This window comes from Dama dama, chromosome 29, assembly GCF_033118175.1.
Source record: "Dama dama isolate Ldn47 chromosome 29, ASM3311817v1, whole genome shotgun sequence".
Lineage (NCBI taxonomy): Eukaryota > Metazoa > Chordata > Mammalia > Artiodactyla > Cervidae > Dama > Dama dama.
Genome location: NC_083709.1, coordinates 59,418,110 through 59,436,237, shown reverse-complemented (window position 1 = coordinate 59,436,237; position 18,128 = coordinate 59,418,110). Strand labels below are relative to the sequence as shown.

At 41.5% G+C, this 18,128-nt stretch overlaps 1 protein-coding gene across 6 annotated transcripts in view; it reads right to left on the bottom strand.

Annotated features, from left to right (window-relative positions):
- PCSK5 (proprotein convertase subtilisin/kexin type 5) overlaps positions 1-18,128 on the bottom strand; it is a 494,109-nt gene that overhangs the window by 74,608 nt on the left and 401,373 nt on the right. For 5 of the 6 annotated variants that reach the window (XM_061132953.1, XM_061132954.1, XM_061132955.1 and 2 more), the window contains exons 23-24: positions 17,375-17,581; positions 15,965-16,033 (exon numbers count right to left, since the gene is read on the bottom strand). In XM_061132953.1, the coding sequence (XP_060988936.1) occupies positions 15,965-16,033; positions 17,375-17,581 (276 nt within the window). Of the gene's footprint in view, positions 1-821; positions 1,186-15,964; positions 16,034-17,374; positions 17,582-18,128 lie in introns of those variants that run through there. The other variant, XM_061132958.1, reaches the window with a different exon arrangement.

The window sequence follows — 18,128 nt, the reverse complement described above, 5'->3', positions numbered from 1 at the left end:
AAAATTAATAAGGCTCTTTGGATTTAAACACACGTCTGTCAGTTGCCCAGCGTTTTCTACTAATTCTAACTTGAATCGGGCTTAGAATCCCAAGTACAGGATCCCTGGCTTCGTGGCTGAGCAGAAGTGTTACGCCCCATCAGATGAGGTTTCTGTTCACTGGACAGGGTTCCAATGCTTTTTCCTGATTTCTTGCTAAGTTCCCAGGGGGCCCATCCCATTAATGCTCCCTGGGCACATAATGTCACAGTCAGACAGTGGCTCTGGGTAATTGTCGTTAGCCGTGTGTGCCACGGTCAGGGTAAGCAGTTACTGATTTCATGGTTCTGATTTGCATTTTAACATTCAAGAGGGGTAATTACGACACCCAGTCCCCAGAAATAATTGACAGATTTTATGTTTTGAAATCTCAGTAGGTCAAACTTCCCATTTGTAAAACTTTTCAGTTGCTCTTTTGCTGAACACATAAAACAATTTTACTTCTGAACTGAGACCTTGTATGCCAAATTTTTATAGCCTTAAATATAGTATTTTATCACTACTATAAATGGTTCTTGACTCACCTCCCACAGACCCTTCAGTGCTAAAGGCAATAGCCTCCCTAATTCACTTGTTTCAGTTCATAGAAGATTTTTAAGTTGAAGCCAGGTCATTTGGATAATATTTCAGATGTACAGACTGCATTTCTGCTAAACATAATAAATCTGCACTTTTACAATTGGTGTGGGCAGCTAGCATGATTGTACTAGGCTTTCCAATAAACATACCTTCTGAAGGACCTCTTTTCTCTTTTTACACTCACCTCCAGACCTCACCCAATGGCTCAATGTCATCCTGAAATGTTGGGGACACCGTCATACGGAGACTACATTTTTAGGTTGATTTATTTTTCTAGTGGAGCATCCAGGTTTCTAGCAATTATTTTAGGGCATTAAGTTCCATCATGATGATAAATCAAGCTGTCAGTTCTTTCTGGTCCAAATTAGAGGTTGGAGAGATTGAGAAACTTTTCTGGTTGAATATTCCACCTTTTGCGTCTCCAGATCAGTTTACATGTGTTGCCATTAGTCTGGAGGTAATGCCATGTGTATCCTAGGATTTGCTCTGATCCCGATGAGCTGATTGGATGGGGACTTCTCATGCAGAAATGCTTCTCTCCCAGTGCTCTCATGGGCCTCCCAGTTCCTGGTAGACATGGAACAAAGAAGGGGCTGGGAGGTAGATATCTCTGGGTTGCTTGCTTAGTTCATACAAAACATTATCTAGTTGTCTCACCTAGGGATGGATAGTTTATAGACAGAACACACTGTCTTAATGGAAAATATTTGAAAAACAAAAGTTGGCAGCTACAGATGGCCATAGGCACTGGTGGGAGGAAAAAAGGTTTGATTGACCTGGTACCATCACCAGTGAGGACAGGACTAATGTTTGGAGATGTCGGCATGGTTACCCCCTGCCTTCTAGTACTTCAACTTTGGGTACTTGGCCAAGGGGTGGGAAATGAGGACCTGTGTTGCCTGGGCCCTGTCCCCGCACCCTCGGCTGTCTCCGGCTTGCTTGGCCATTTTGTCCCCATTCTGCTTCTTGTGCCCTGGGCTGGCCCACTGTGCTGGACGCTGAACTGAGGCTGCGTGTCGGGCTGCAGCCAAGGTTCCTCTGGTGGGAGTTGCAGGGAGACTTCATGGAAAGGATGAATCTGGACTGCTACCAAATTACCCTCCTGTTGACTGTTGGAAGGCTGGAATTTCAGACCCAGGAGGTGCAGAGGCAATTTACTGACACTCATTGTTGGCCTGAGTCTTAGCTGGAGATCTGCCTGAGGAGCAGCTGGGTATCAACATGCAGATGCTCCTGCCTCACCCACACTCAACTTCTCTCGGTTCTGGTGTCTGCCCTGTGACTTCAATCAATTTTTTTTCTCCCCTGCCAGTGGAGCTTACAGCGCCTCTTACCATCTGGCAAAGGACTGTGAAATAGCACTGTAGCAGTGGTCCTGGGAGATGGAGCCCTGGGGGTCAGAAGAGGACAGCTCCTGGTAGGCACAAAAATCACAAGTATTTACTGAGTACCTACCTGCTGACAAACACCATGCTAAGTGCTTATGACACGATGCCACGCAAGTTAGACATATGGCCTCAGGTATAGTAACAGGCCTCTTGGTGATGGCAGAGATGATAGGAAAGAAAAAGTATGGAAATGGAGAGAAAGCAAATTGCATTTTATTTTGGTATTAATAATAGAGCCTCTTGGTTTCATTCCCTTAGGGAGCCCAAGATATGATCATTTTTCTAGTTTTCATTATAATCTCTAGGGCTGTATTAAAAGGTAGAAGGAAGGCAACTTATGTATATTTTCCTTTATAAAACAGGATGGAGTTAGGAAATGAAAAGTGTACCACAAAGATTTTCATTTGTGGTAGGGGAAGGATGGAGACAGATGCTATGATTATAGACTCCATTTTCCACAATCCCACAAAATCAAGTAAGATCTAACCATCCAAGGTTCCAGTCACTATTGGTGGTCTCACTTTTACTTTTGTTTTAAAATTAGCAGATAGACATAAGCTGAACTCTTGGTTACTGAGAGATTTCTGAGCATCAATATTCAGAGGGATTTCTGAGTATCAATATTCAGAAATACCTTACTACAAAAAGTAATGCGGCAACATTTTTCCAGTTTGTGTTTCCAATACAGAAGAGGTACTCTCATTGGTTTTTAGAGAGCTCTGTTAAAGTGAAATCCATCCCCATCCAGCCCAAGTGTTCTTTGCCCCTAATTCCTGGCAGTTTAATGTTGCAGACACCATGGTGCTTTCAGAAATGGCAGCCCCTCCAGCCTGTGTGTGTTGTGCTCAGCCACACTCTGAGCTTTTGTTTAACTAGGTTTGTTTTGGAAGTAATTGGCTCAGCTCTTTCCTGCAAGCATACGTGATTCAGACAGCCTTGGCTTGCAGCTTGACTTTGCAGGTCAGTCACACAACAAGTAGGAGGAACTTTGATTATACCCGGCTCTGGGGGAAAATAGTGTGAAGAGCCAATGATGAGCTAGTTGCTCTAGCATTGGACTTAGGATACCTTCCCACAATTTTCTTTTCTCTCATTGCTATAAGAATGTGAACATGAATGTAGGGGGAGAAGGGGGAAACTTCAGGAAACACAACTAAGTAGCATGAGACTATAGCCAAGAGTGAAACAAATATGGCAGATTGACTTAACAACCTCATTTATATTCTCTAGGAAAATGGTGTATGAGTGCAATCTGTTCTGGAAAAAGAGCATATATTTGAATATTCTGTTGGTTTGGAGCCAGAGAGTCCTAAGCTTAAATTTGGTTCTGAAACTTGCTACTTATGTGACTTTGGGCAAGTTGCATACTCTCTGGGCCTTGGTTTTCTCATCTGTAAAGTGGGGATAAGGATTTCGAACAGAGAGGATTGTACTGGGGAGTAGAGATCATGTTTGTAAAGTGCCTACCTAGCTGAGCACCTCATATGGAATGGACCATAAGTTGTAGTTGATAGAATGTATTCGACTCCGCTTTAGCTTCTGTCCTCAACAAAGTGTTTTAAATATGATAGTGAAGTTATCTTTTTATATTATAATCTTAATTCTGATTGCACATTAGAATCAGTCCAAGAGTTTTGAAAAAATATGGGTGTCTGAGCCTCACTCCAGACCAGTGAAATCAGAAACCTTGGAAATGGGTTTCAGAACTGCATTTTTCCATTCCCACTGCCTCCCCCCACCACCCTGGGTGATTCTTAGAAGCACCTGGGCCCGAGAATCACCAAGCCTTCCATTTCCACATGAGCCCTTTGAGAGCAGAGAGCATGTTTTCACTTGTGCATGCTGGGCTGCAGTCCATGGGGTCACAGAGAGTTTGGACACAACCAAGTGACTAACGCTAACACTATATCCCCAGGCTTAGCCAAATATAGGTGCTCAGTAGATGTTTCTTGAACTAAATTCCAAAAAATGGAGAGAAGTTGTCCAGATTTCCAAGACTGGTCTCATATGGCACATTTCTTGGGCAGCAGATGAAGGCAAGAGATGCCAGCATCTTATTATTCTCATAATAGGGATTTGAAAGTGCAAGGTAAAGAAAGATCAAGGGCCTTTCAGCTGACAGTTTACCTGTCATGTCATTTATCACTGGGCCTCTTTTTGACTCTTCTGTTGGCAAGGGATCAGAGAGAAGTGAGATAGTAGAATACTTTGGAAAACTCCATCAGTTGAAAAAAAAAAAATAGCACCTTTTTCAGAAGAGTTTTTTTCTTGAAAGAAGGAAAAAGTTAGACACTGCCAAGATAGATAGTGGGCAGTTATCTTGGGTAAGATTCAGAGCTGCAGAAGAGAGAAGTCAGTGACCCCAGTGGTGGGGTGCAGGTTTGGGGCTCTTTAATGCGCAAATATGTGAGGTGAGACCTCAGCATATACAGTAACAGTCTTAGTCATTACCTTGTGAGAATGTCCTTAGGGTATTCACAGTATTAGTCTCTTTCTCTTTCGTGGGCACCTGGCAAGATTGCATCTCCCCCAATCTGCAGGCTCAGGCAGAACCATATGACTTGCTTTGACCAAAAAATATGTGAGCAGGAGTTAAAAGTGTTAATCCTGGGGAAACCTTTAAGAGCCAGTGTATCGGGTTGGCCACAAAGTTCATTCAGGCTTTTCCATATTATCTTAAAACGTTTTGGCCAACCCAATACTTTGCTTCTGCCACAACAAGGTAATTAATGACTGCTCCATCACCCTGGAGCCTGGACTGAGGACCATGAAGAGCAGAGTTCTCAGCTGACCCATGATGGAGATGTAGCATGAGTGAGAAATAAACTTTTGTTGTTTATTAAGTTCTTGAGATTTGGGGATCATCTGTTATCATAGCACAACCTTGCCTATCATAGAGTGTACTTGGGACAAACAGCTTCAAAGTCAACTGCTTCGTCTGTGAAAAAGAGTAAGCAAAGTTATGCACAAGATTGCTTGAAACTGACAGCTTAACTCCTCTTTCACTTCCCATATGCATAAAATCGATCAAGTTTTAGCAATTCTTTAATCCTCAGTTTCTCTACCTGTGAAAACCACTGGATTATAGATGCAAAAACACATCATCTACATTAAGTGTTCAGCGGAGTGCCTGGTGAGTGAATGATGATGCCAGATAAATATTAGGTTAAACAGTCCAATTATTTGTGGAATAAATAATGGGAAAGCACAAAAGTACGCAATAAATATTTGCTAAGTGAATTCATCAAGAAAGCTAAGATAAATAAGGAACCATGAAACTGCAAAACTTATGCAAATTCTTTCAACAATGAGTTCTCTTTTCTTAAGGTTTCTTTCCTTCTAACCCACCACCTTTGAAATAAGGTAGCACTTAGAAAATGAGGGGAGAAGGAGGCTCTAATAAATGATAAATATATATGTGTGTATATACACACACAATGGAGCTTGCTCGTTTCTCTTTTCTTTAGCGAACTGATGACAGTGCATTTAGATGCCAGTCCTTTCTCTGAAGATGGCTTGTGTTGGCCTTTTAAAGAAAAGAGGCATTTTGAACTGCACTTCCCCATCTATCCATGGAAAATGATAGTAGGAAACCACCTGGGTCATGCGCTAAGGTTGGTCAGACAGAGTAGTGCAAGAGGTCACTAGAAGGCCCTTTGTTTCACTTTTACCGTCAGTCAGCAACTTCTTTCCAATTTAAAGGAGACACCAGCCTAGTATACATTTTATTCTGCAATGCCTTTTCTTTGGAAGGCACCAAAACTGTTTGACACTGTTCTTGTTCCCCTGCAACTTTGTGGAAAAGGTTCAAAGGGAGATCTGGGTAAATTCAGAGTGATCTGTGACCACGATGTTTAATTTGAAAAACCTTGTATGTTTGCTCCATTGGAAAACTAAAATGTGAGCTTCATGTCTCAAATGTCTTGATATTACTTCCTCTATGAACGAGGTCTCAGTCCTTAATAGAAAATAGAGTAGCAGAAGGAAGTGAGGTGGTTCTCTTAATTCATAGATCTGAAGCTTGAATTAAACATGGGTCGGGGGAGAGAGCATACCTCATCTTCACGTGGAGAAGAGAGGGTTGTCTCTTGTGATGGAATCTACTTTCCAGAAAGCAAGAGAGTTACTGTGAAAGTGAATGAACTGAAGGGATGTCAAGAGACAGAGAGGAATCCTGGGCTAAACAAAAATGTTCAATCTGGCTGTTGAAAGGACTGCCCTGTATTCTCTACCCCACCTCAGAACATTCCAGATGCAGGCCCTGAAGGCTAACAGCCTCAGGTGATCTGGGATCCTAGATTAACCTACATGACTATTAAGAATAGTTTCATGATTCGGTAAATTTAGTTATGGCATCTGCATAAAGTTGTAGCCAAACAAAGAATCACTGTTGTGTGTAGAACTGAGGAAAGGGGCAGATATAAAGATTTTTTAAAAATCTTTTTATAATTCCACAAAGCATAAGACTCTTCACTATAGAATCAGAAGGAAAGAACATTAGATGGTATGGAGACAGTGGTTGTAGAGCACATGGCTTTTGATCTTGAGCTCTCCAGAATCAAGTCCTGGTCCTATGGTCACCAGCCCTGTTATCTTGCATAAGCTGCTTAACTGTTCTGAGCTTAATCTCCTCATCTGAAAAATGAGAATGATAATTACACTCGCTTCTTAGAACACAAGTAAATGTTCAATAAATGCTAGTAATTAGTTGACTGTCATGGTTTTACTGTGTGGAAATGGGGAAGAGGGGCCTCGGTAGGCCCATTGTAATGTCATCCTTTTCTTTCTAAGTCGCGTGTATTGAAACACAAGTTTTATTGTGTAACATTTGCCCCTTTCAAGTGTATAGTTCTATGAATTTTGACAAACATACAGTCATGTAATCACCTCTGACAGTCAAGACAGAATATTTCCAACACCCTGTATAGTACCTTATGACCTTTATGATGAGGACGATGGGAGTAGTATTAACTGAAATCCATAATAGACTCAGATTTCCCTAGTTTTTACCTATTGTCTTTTTCTGTCCCAGGATCCCATCTAGGATACCATATGATATTTAGCTCTCATGTTTCCTTAGGCTCCCTTGACTATGACAGTTTCCCAGACTTGACTTGTTTTACCACCTTAACAGTGTTGAGGAGTACTAATCAGGTATTTCATGAACTATCTCACTATTGAGATTTGTTTGATGTTTTCCTCATGATTAGACTGGCCTTGTGAGTTTTGAGGGGGCTTCCCTGGTGACTCAGCTGGTAAAGAATCCTCCTGCAATGCAGGAGACCCCGGTTCGATTTCTGGGTCAGGCAGATCCCCTGGAGAAGGGATAGGCTACCCACTCCAGTATACATGGGCTTCCCCGGTGGCTCAGATGGTAAAGAATCTGCCTGCAATGCGGGAGACCTGGGTTTGATCCTTGGGTTGGAACCCTGGAGGAGAGCATGGCAACCCGCTCCAGTGTTCTTGCCTGGAGAATCCCCATGGACAGAGGAGCCTGGCGGGCTACAGTCCGTGGGGTCAGGAAGAGTTGGACACGACTGACTGACTAAGCACATACACACACATGGGTTTTCACGTGGAAAACTGCAGAGGCAAAGTGCCATTCTGATCTTATTACATCAAGGGTACCTGCCTATTAGTCTGATATGCCACTGCTGATGTTGACCTTGATCACATGGGTGAGGTAGAACTTGTCAGTTTCCTGCACTGTGAGGCTCTTCTCTCTTCCTCCCTTTCATGCTTCCCTCCTGGAGAGAAATCACTACATGTGACCTATACTTCAGGAGTAGGGAGTTATCCTCTGCTTCCTGGAGGGAGGAGTCCTAGGTAGTTATTTGGAATTCTTTTGCCTGAAGCTGTGTCTCCTTTCTTTCATTTACATATTTATTCTACCATTTATTCATTTGTATCTTATGAGCTCATGGATTCTTATTTCTTTGATTTTTTTTTGGCTATGCCTCTAGGCATGTGGGATCTCAGTTCCCCAGCCAGGAATCAAATACACACCCTACATTGGAAGCACAATGTCTTAACCACTGGACCACCAGGGAAGTCCCTTGGATTCTTATTTTATGCTTTAGGCTATAAGCTAATTTGACTTTATTTATGTTATTGCTCAAATTGTTCCTGCTTCAGCTACTGGGAGCTCTTTCAGATGTTTCCTACATCCCACCCCATCACGGTGGGGTTTTTCTTTGAGTGCGTTCTTACCTTCTGTCATGAAAAGAGGCTGCCCCTCATCTTGTGTATTTCCTCTCCCAGTCCTCAGTTCAGTTCGGTCACTCAGTTGTGTCCGACTCTTTGTGACCCCATGAATTGCAGCACACCAGGCCTCCCTGTCCATCACCAAATCTCGGAGTTTACTCAAACTCATGTCCATAGAGTCGGTGATGCCATCCAACCATCTCATCTTCTGTCACCCCCTTCTCCTCCTGCCCCCAATCCCTCCTAGCATCAGGGTCTTTTCCAGTGAGTCAGCTCTTCACATCAGGTGGCCAAAGTATTGGAGTTTCAGCTTCAGCATCAGTCCTTCCAATGAATACCCAGGACTGATCTCCTTTAGGATAGACTGGTTGGATCTCCTTGCAGTCCAAGGGACTCTCAAGAGTCTTCTCCAACACCACAGTTCAAAAGCATCAATTTTTCGGAGCTTCACAGTCCAACTCTCACATCCATACATGACCACTGGAAAAACCATAGCCTTGACTAGACGGACCTTTGTTGGCAAAGAAATGTCTCTGCTTTTTAATATGCTGTCTAGGTTTGTCATAACTTTCCTTCCAAGGAGTAAGCATCTTTTAATTTTATGGCTGCTATCACCATCTGCAGTGATTTTTGAGCCCCCCAAAATAAAGTCTGACACTGTTTCCACTGTTTCCCCATCTATTTCCCATGAAGTGATGGGACCAGATGCCATGACCTTAGTTTTCTGAATTTGAGCTTTAAGCCAACTTTTTCACTCTCCTGTTTCACTGTCATCAAGAGGCTCTTTAGTTCCTCTTCACTTTCTGCCATAAGGGTGGTGTCATCTGCATATCTGAGGTTATTGATATTTCTCCCGGCAATCTTGATTCCAGCTTGTGCTTCTTCCAGCCCAGCGTTTCTCATGATGTACTCTGCATATAAGGTAAATAAGCAGGGTGACAATATACAGCCTTGATGTACTCCTTTTCCTATTTGGAACCAGTCTGTTGTTCCATGTCCAGCTCTAACTGTTGCTTCCTGACCTGCATATAGGTTTCTCAAGAGGCAGGTCAGGTGGCCTGATATTCCCATCTCTTTCAGAATTTTCCACCATTTATTGTGATCCGCACAGTCAAAGGCTTTGGCACAGTCAATAGAGCAGAAATAGATGTTTTTCTGGAACTCTCTTGCTTTTTTGATGATCCAGCAGATGTTGGCAATTTGATCTCTGGTTCCTCTGCCTTTTCTAAAACCAGCTTGAACATCTGGGAGTTCACGGTTCATGTATTGCTGAAGCCTGGCTTGGAGAATTTTGAGCATTACTTTACTAGTGTGTGAGATGAGTGCAATTGTGCAGTAGTTTGAGCATTTTCTGGGATTGCCTTTCTTTGGGATTGGAATGAAAACTGACCTTTACCAGTCCTGTGCCCACTGCTGAGTTTTCCAAATTTGCTGGCATATTGAGTGCAGCACTTTCACAGCATCATCTTTCAGGATTTGAAATAGCTCAACTGGAATTCCATCACCTCCACTAGCTTTGTTTGTAGTGATGCTTCCTAAGGCCCACTTGACTTCACATTCCAGGATGTCTGGCTCTAGGTGAGTGATCACACCATCGTGATTATCTGGGTCGTGAAGATCTTTTTTGTATAGTTCTTCTGTGTATTCTTGCCACCTCTTCTTAATACCTTCTGCTTCTGTTACGTCCATACCATTCCTGTCCTTTATCAAACCCATCTTTGCATGGAATGTTCCCTTGGTATCTCTGATTTTCTTGAAGAGATCTCTATAGTCTTTCCCATTCTGTTGTTTTCCTCTAGTTCTTTGCACTGATCGCTGAGGAAGGCTTTCTTATCTCTCCTGGCTATGCTTTGGAACTCTGCATTCAAATGGGAATATCTTTCCTTTTCTCTTTGGCTTTTCGCTTGTCTTCTTTTCACAGCTATTTGTAAGGCCTCCTCAGACAACCATTTTGCATTTTTGCATTTCTTTTCCATGGGGATGGTCTTGATCCCTGTCTCCTGTACAATATCACGAACCTCTGTCCATAGTTCATCAGGCACTCTGTCTATCAGATCTAGTCCCTTAAATCTATCTCACTTCCACTGTATAATCATAAGGTATTTGATTTAGGTCATACCTGCATGGTGTAGTGGTTTTCCCTACTTTCTTCAATTTAAGTCTGAATTTGGCAGTAAGGAGTTCATGACCTGAGCCACCGTCAGCTCCCAGTCTTGTTTTTGCTGACTGTATAGAGCTTCTCCATCTTTGGCTACAAAGAATATAATCAGTCTGATTTCAGTGTTGACCAGCTGGTGATGTCCATGTGTAGAGTCTTCTCTTGTGTTGTTGGAAGAGGGTGTTTGTGAACGCACTGGTCATAGCAAACACCCTCTTCCAACAACACAAGAGAAGATTCTACACATGGACATCACCAGATGGTCAACACCGAAGTAAGATTGATTGTATTCTCCTGGTCCTAGAACCAGCCAACACTCCAAGGAGCCCTGGTAGCTTTACTGAAGAGCGGGGTCAGGGATCAAGATTTGGGCACTAGGTGTGCTTATTGCTGCTGAGGTGTTGCTTCTAGGCTGACGGAGCATGAAGTGCTTTTTTCCCCTCCAACTTTAAAATATTTTTTTCACATCTGCAGAAAGCCTGAAATAGTACAAGAAACAATTTTGTATCCTTCACCTCAATCCTTTTACTCCCCTGAACCATTTGAAAATAAGTTGTAAACATGATGACATTTCATTCCTAGCTCCTTAGTCATGAAAATCAAAGTGTCTCAAAACATTGACAGATGTCCCCTGGGGTCACAGTCAGCTCTAGCTGAGAATCGTTGGTCTAGACACTTTTATCGAGTTTACTAGGTGATATTGTGTACTTGTTAGTAAATCAGGAGACATATGATGTTAGGTTATATGGAACCAGCGATGGTGATGTTCAGTGCAATAGCTTGGTTAAATTGGTAACCAGCAAATCTCTCTATTGTGATTAACTAGTAGTTATGGAAGTACTTTGTGTGATTATTCTGTTCCAGAACAATTTTCCACCTAATAACTTTAGCATCCACTGATGGTTCTCCCTTGAGTCAGTACAGTAGGAGGTGTAAAATGATAATTTTCTAATTACTTTCTTGCATATATACCAGGAGAAAATTTACTGTAAAGAAGAGCTTTCTTTATTCAATTTTTGTCCTCTCTTCTCTTCGTTGCTGTTTTTAAAATATCATTCTTGATGGGTGGATTTCTATTTATTCATTTTTGGCCGTACTGGGTCTTCGTTGCTGCTTGAGCTTTTCTCTAGGTGTGGTGCGTGGGCTTCTTCTTGCAGTGGCTTCTCTTGTTGCGGAGCACAGGCTCCAGGGCATGTGGATGTCAGCGCAGGCTCAGTAGTGTGGTGTACAGGCTTAGTTGCTCTGCAGCATGTGGGATCTTCCTGGACCAGGGATTGAACCCCGTGTCTCCTGCATTGGCAGGCAGGTTCTTTACCACTGAGCCACCAGAGAAGCCCCTGGATTTTTACTAATTGAATTGTAATTCTTTGTCATCATTTTTTTTTAATGTTCAAATTGTCCCAAATTGGCCAGTGGGAGCCCATTCACACTAATTACTGTGTCATTTGTATGAATATGTAACCCACTTACACAGTTCAAATCAAGAGCATGTAAAAAGGTATACTTAGAGAAGTCTCACTCCTGTTCCCTTTACCCTTTTCTCTATGGGTAAGCATTTTCGTGGCTTCTCAGGTGGTGCGATAGTAAAGAATCTGCCTGCTAATGCAAGAGGTGCAAGAGACATGGTTGGACCCCTGGGTCAGGAAGATCCCCTGGTGTGGGAAATGGCAACCCAATCCAGTATTCTTGCCTGGAAAATTCCATGGACAGAGGAGCCTGGTGGGCTACCATCACAGAATCACAAAGAATCGGACATGACTGAGCATACATACACACAAGCATTTTCATTAGTTTCTGATTTATCTTTTCTGTGTTTCTTATTTTAAACTAAGTAAAAAATGTATATATACACACAAATATCTTATTTAACCATGTTTTCTTAACAAAAAGATGGCATGCTATGTACATTCTTTTGTACTTTGCCTTCTACTTAACAGTATATCATGAAATCACTATCAGTTCATATAGATGTTTGCTCTTTTATGGTTGTATAAAAGAGTATGTGTTATTTAGTTGATTCAATGTCCATTAGTTGATTCAGTTACCATTAGTATGTGTCCTTTCGTTGATTCAGTGAATTTCTTCCGCAAAAGGCATTTATGCCATTTAAAATAGTTTATAAAATGTTTATACTGCAAACATAGACTTCCCTGGTGGTTCAAATGGTAAAGAATCTGCCTGCAATGCAGGAGACCCAGGTTTGATCCTTGAGTTAGGAAGATCCCCTGGAGAAAGGAATGGCAACCCACTCTGGTATTCTTGCCTGGAGAATTCTATTGACAGAGGAACTTGGTGGGCTACAATTCATGGGGCCGCAGAGCCAGGTACTACTGAGTGACCAACACTAACTATATACCACAATGAATAATATTGTGAATATGCTGTTTTGAGTTTGTGGAGGCATATCCTCAGGACAAATTCCTAGAAGCAGTGTCGTGGGGTCAAGGGATAAATTCATATGTAATTGTGCTATGTACTGCCAGCCGTTCTTCAACAGTCATACCATCAGTCACAAGACTGCTTTCTTATAGCCTTGCTTGTACAGTGTATTATAAGCTTTTGAAATCTTGCCAATCTGATAGGTGAGAAATAGTATGTTACAGTAGCTTTAATTTGCATTTCCCACATAATGACTGAAGTTAAGCATCTTTTCTTATGCTTAAGGGCCATTTGTTTCATGTGATTTTTAAAACCTGTCTCTCTCTTCATAATTTCCTGGCTCCTGTTACTTTGTACCCGGAATTCTGAAATAGTCATCTAGCTGGTTTCTCTGCCTACAGCCTCACTCCCTGTCAGCTACCCTGAACATATTAATAGTTATTGTAGTTACAAAATTAATCTTAAAACACCTCTTTAAAAAGCATTTTTTCCCCTGTAAGAACCTTCAATTATTCCCTTTTAGCCACAGACTACTTTTAAACTTATGAAGCCAGAATTCAAGTTACGGTTTTCATCCACTTCTCTAAACTTCTCTTTGCTTATTTATAGCCTTATGTTCCTTTTGCAAAATTAATACACTCAGTGTCTAATCCATGGCAGAAATTGTTGCCTCCAAACCTTTTTTCTTTCAATTGTCTAGTTCTAAAGCCCCTCCTGGGATCAGTCCTGGGTGTTCATTGGAGGACTGATGTTGAAGCTGAGACTCCAATACTTTGGCCACCTGATTGCGAAGAGCTGACTCATTTGAAAGACCCTGATGCTGGGAAAGATTGAGGGCAGGAGGAGAAGGGGATGACAGAGGATAAGATGGTTGGATGGCATCACTGACTCAATGGACATGGGTTTGGGTGGACTCCAGCAGTTGGTGATGAACAGGGAGGCCTGGCGTGCTGTGGTTCATGGGGTCGCAAAGAGTCGTCGGACATGACTGAGTCACTGAACTGAACTGAAAGCCCCTCCATGGTGAAACCCTGTTCTTTTATCTGTCTTAATTCCATGGAAACTCTAAGACTTATGTCAAGTCCCATTTTCTTAGAAGCCTTCCTTAATCACTTAAGTGCCCGGGGGTTTCCTGCTTTGCTAAATTCACTTGGTACATATATTTATCCCCTTAATTAGTTCAGCTTAGTTTAAATAGTCTTTTTTTTTCTTTTTGCAGTTACTTAAAATTTTTCAAATTCATGTATATTTCCCCCCAAGAGTAGGAACTACCACTATTTTAGTAAGCAAATATTAATCAGTTTTCATCATCCATTTCTGAGCCAAGATAAAGTCATATTAACCTCTATTTTACTGATAAGATAGGGAAGTAAAGAGATCTTATGCAATTTGATTAAAATCAATCATTAAGTCAATGGTGATGTAGGTATGGGCCCCAAATCTTAGGTTATAGTTAATTGTCAAGTGTAAAAATGATCCTATTTGCTCACCCTCTCAATTAATGAAGAGATATAATGTAGGATGCTTATGTAGATTTATCTTATTTAAAATTTCTATTTAAGGTATTGGTTAGAAAGACAAAGAATTTGACGTTAAATCTTAGAATAAAATGGTATTATGTAAAATGCTATTTTTAGCCTGAAGAAAGGCCCATAAACACAATTTGACTAGAGAAAATATATCTAAATCCCTTTGTGTTCTGAGCCATGCATCTCTGTTTTGAATTTGGGAAACTCTCAAGGGTTTTTGCACATTTATTGTGCAGACATGCTGCTAGTTCTAGTGGGAGCAGAGTGCATAAGTCACAGAGTTTGTTTGCAAGTATTGATAGTTTACTCTCTAAGCAGAAAGATATGTACACACCAAATATTACACAAATCAGCAGTAAAAGGTATGACCATTGGCCTGCAAACAAGGAGAACAAGGAAAAAGAATTCAATTGGAAAGATTAATGAAAGCTTCAGAAATAAGATGATTGATCTCAGCTAAGGCAGTCCCCAAATAAACAAGGTCCAACATTTAGAGACTTTATAAACTAAGAGAAATTTTCAAATGAGAAATTAGCAGATTGTTCTGCGTGACTCTGTCACCCTCTCCTGTAATCCTGCTGCCCTGGGTACCTCTCTCTACTCTGTCAGGTTGACTTGCAAAACACATGGTTCCAGGTCTGCCACTTAGAGCAGCCAGAGGGGTCCTGACAGCGGAATCTCAATCATATTGCCCGTGAGTTCCCTCTGCCGTGGCCAACACTCTGCACACAGTAGACAATTTAAGTGTCTTAAAGGAGTGAATGTAGTCTTTTAACAGCACTTTGTAAAGTGAATCAAACTATCTAATTTATCTCTTTTTCTTCAGGTTGATTCTTTTGGATTTTGAGTCCCTAGGGTCTTCTATGGAATTTGTTTCCCAGGGAAGATGGCTCAGTTTCATCTTTAACCGAATCAGCTAGGGGAGGGGTGGGTACAATGCAGATCATGGTTGTCACTGTTCCCAGCCCCATGCCAAGATTCTCACTGATCCTAAATAAGTCTACACACATTCATCCATCCCTTTAAACTTTTAAGAGTCAAAATCATAGGTTTGAGATTTTATACACATGCACGTGCATGTACACACACACAAACACAGGCACACACACAGGCATACAACCCTCTGTCCATGATGCATAAAGATGTTAGCATGGACACACACAATACACGATAGCAAAGGTGTAAAAAGAGACCACAAAATTTAGCTGGGAAAATGAGCAAGTGAGCTGGGAATGGGCAAATATGGTCTGAAATGGGCAAAAAAGTGAAATCAAGATTGTCAAAACATTTATCCTTGCTCCCTGCAAGAAAGACCACCTCTTGTCTCTTCGTAAGAAACACTGGGAATTGCTCATCTTTTAGATTTTAATACTTTCATTACTTAGTGTAGATCTATTTTTGCTTTCTAAAAAAATTAGTATTTTATCTGTAAATGTCTTGACTCTAAATGCTACTTCCTCCTTGTGTGATTGTCCTTTCCTAAAGTTGAGTTTCATGAAGACAGGTGACCTATCCATTGCCTCAAAAGGGAGTATCTCTCTCGGTAACCACGTTTGTGTTAGAGTTAGCCTACATAATGGATATTGATGATGACAACAATGACAAGAGTCCCTGTTGAAGGAATGACAGGAGAGGATGTAGGAAGGACACAGTTGTTTCAACTCTAAGCAAAAGGGAAGATGACATACCTAAGCTGCATCCCAGACACCCTTCTTCACAAGACACACATTCTTCATAGTCTGGGTCTTGGATTTCACCTACACAATATAAACAGGAATAAAAAAGCACAATTTCACTTTACTTTCACTGAATGGAAACACAAATAATTGCTATCAAAATATGTTGGTGTGTAGCTTATTTTCAAGCAAATTGTAGAGCAGTTATGAAACCCCAAACCATGCTTTGGAGATAAGTATGTCACCCACATTTTTTATCTCCTCCTATTAATTTAATAAATATTTAGTAGATTGGATTAGCTTGATTGGGTACAAGTAGAACAGAATTAGACTGTATGCCATGCAACTAGTTTTGAAGTCAAGTTGGTGTGCTGTATCTATTAAAGAAGTAAGTTCTGTTTTGAAAATGTGGTTGGGTATGTAAAATGATGAAGCTCTGTCTCCTTATGTCTGTTGTTGTAAATACTTTTTTAAAAGTTTTAAATTCTATACTACCTTAGTAGGACTTCCCAGATGACACTAGTGGTAAAGAACCCTTGCAATGCAGTAGACTTAAAAGACGCAGGTTTGATCCCTGGGTTGGGAAGATCCGCTGGAGAAGAGCATGGCAACCCACTCCAATATTCTTGCTTAGAAAATCCCATGAACAGAGGAGCCTGGTGGGGGTATACAGTCCATAGGGTCGCAAAGAGTTGGACATGACTGAAGTGGCTTAGCGCACACACACACAACCTTAGTAAGCATTAAGAAGAAAAAAGAAAGAGGTCTTCATTATTCTAGAAATGTGCTAAAGCTCCTTCAGCACCAGACCAGGCATAATTCTTATACAGCAGAGAAAGTCTGCAGCATTTTATATGAACAAGAGCAAAATCTATATGTACTGTTTTTTAATTCCCTTCTTGCAGTGTAAGTAGGAATTGAACAGTAACAGTAACACATATATTCCCAGAACATTTTTGTATTTCCCGGTCATTTTAAGTAGGCTCATTCTCACTGGTTCCTGCCAGCAAGCAAGCACAGAGCATGCTATGCTCTCCCTCTCACAAATGTAGAAACCAAGGCATGGAGAAGCTAGATTGACTTTGCCCAGGGTCTCATAACTAGTGATTGGGAAGGAGAAAATTGTGGGCCAGAACATTTGAATTCTAATCTGATTTTCTCTCCATTATACCTTTCCCATAAACCCTCCACTGGAGTTCACCTTCTATGTATGTGATTAGCTGCTTGCCTTCGTCCTTGGATTGTGTCTAAGGAAACACTTGGGGAAGGAGAACAGGGTAGGTATCACTGTCCCTACTTGTTGTGTAGAGTCATGGGAAATCATCCAGGTGTGACCATTGCACCGGGTAGATAGGTACTCAAGTCTCTGGGGCACCCAGGGTGCAGCCCCTTTTGTCTGCAGCGGCTCCACGGCAGCATTACCTTGTCCACATTCTAACTTCTGGCAGCTGTCATTGGAGGGCATCATGAAGTAGCCGCGCACACATCGGGTGCAGACGTGTGTGCTGTGACAGAGCTCACAGTTGTCTGGGCAGGGCTGGCAGACGTGGCCCTCGTCAGGGTAGTAGCCCAGGGGGCAGCTCTCTTGACACTCCCCCCAGTACAGGAACCGCTCTCGGCCACGCTTATCTAAAGAGAAAGGAGCAAAATGAAAAGAGGGAAAATGTACAAAATTAGCTATGAAGATAACAATAGCTGAAGACATTTTGTTTAAAAGATCTGACCAAGCGCTTTTACTCCCAGCAGATCAAGGAGATAAGAATGGATTGAATGAAAAATGCAGTATCTTTGAACTTTTATCTGAAAAGATTTCCTTGAAGTCCTTTTGGTATCAGTGGAAGCTCTCAGAGTTGGTGACTATAAAGATCCCATGAGAATAAACAAGTGCTTGATGCATTTCTATGATAGAAATCAATCTTTTAGAATGATTTTGAATTCTGTTATCAAAATCACATGCTTGTCTTAATTGTCTAAGGACTGAATTTTTGCACAACTACCAACTCCTGTATTGACAGCCTACTGAAGCTCTCAACCAAACACCCCTCTTTGACTCCTTTGCATGAATTCCTGGAAGTCCTGTCAACATTGGACGCTACAAGGAAAGAATCAGCAGTACCCCCAGTATGAGACTGGGAATTTGCTCCTGTGGAGAATCCAATGTTGCCACTGGAGAAAT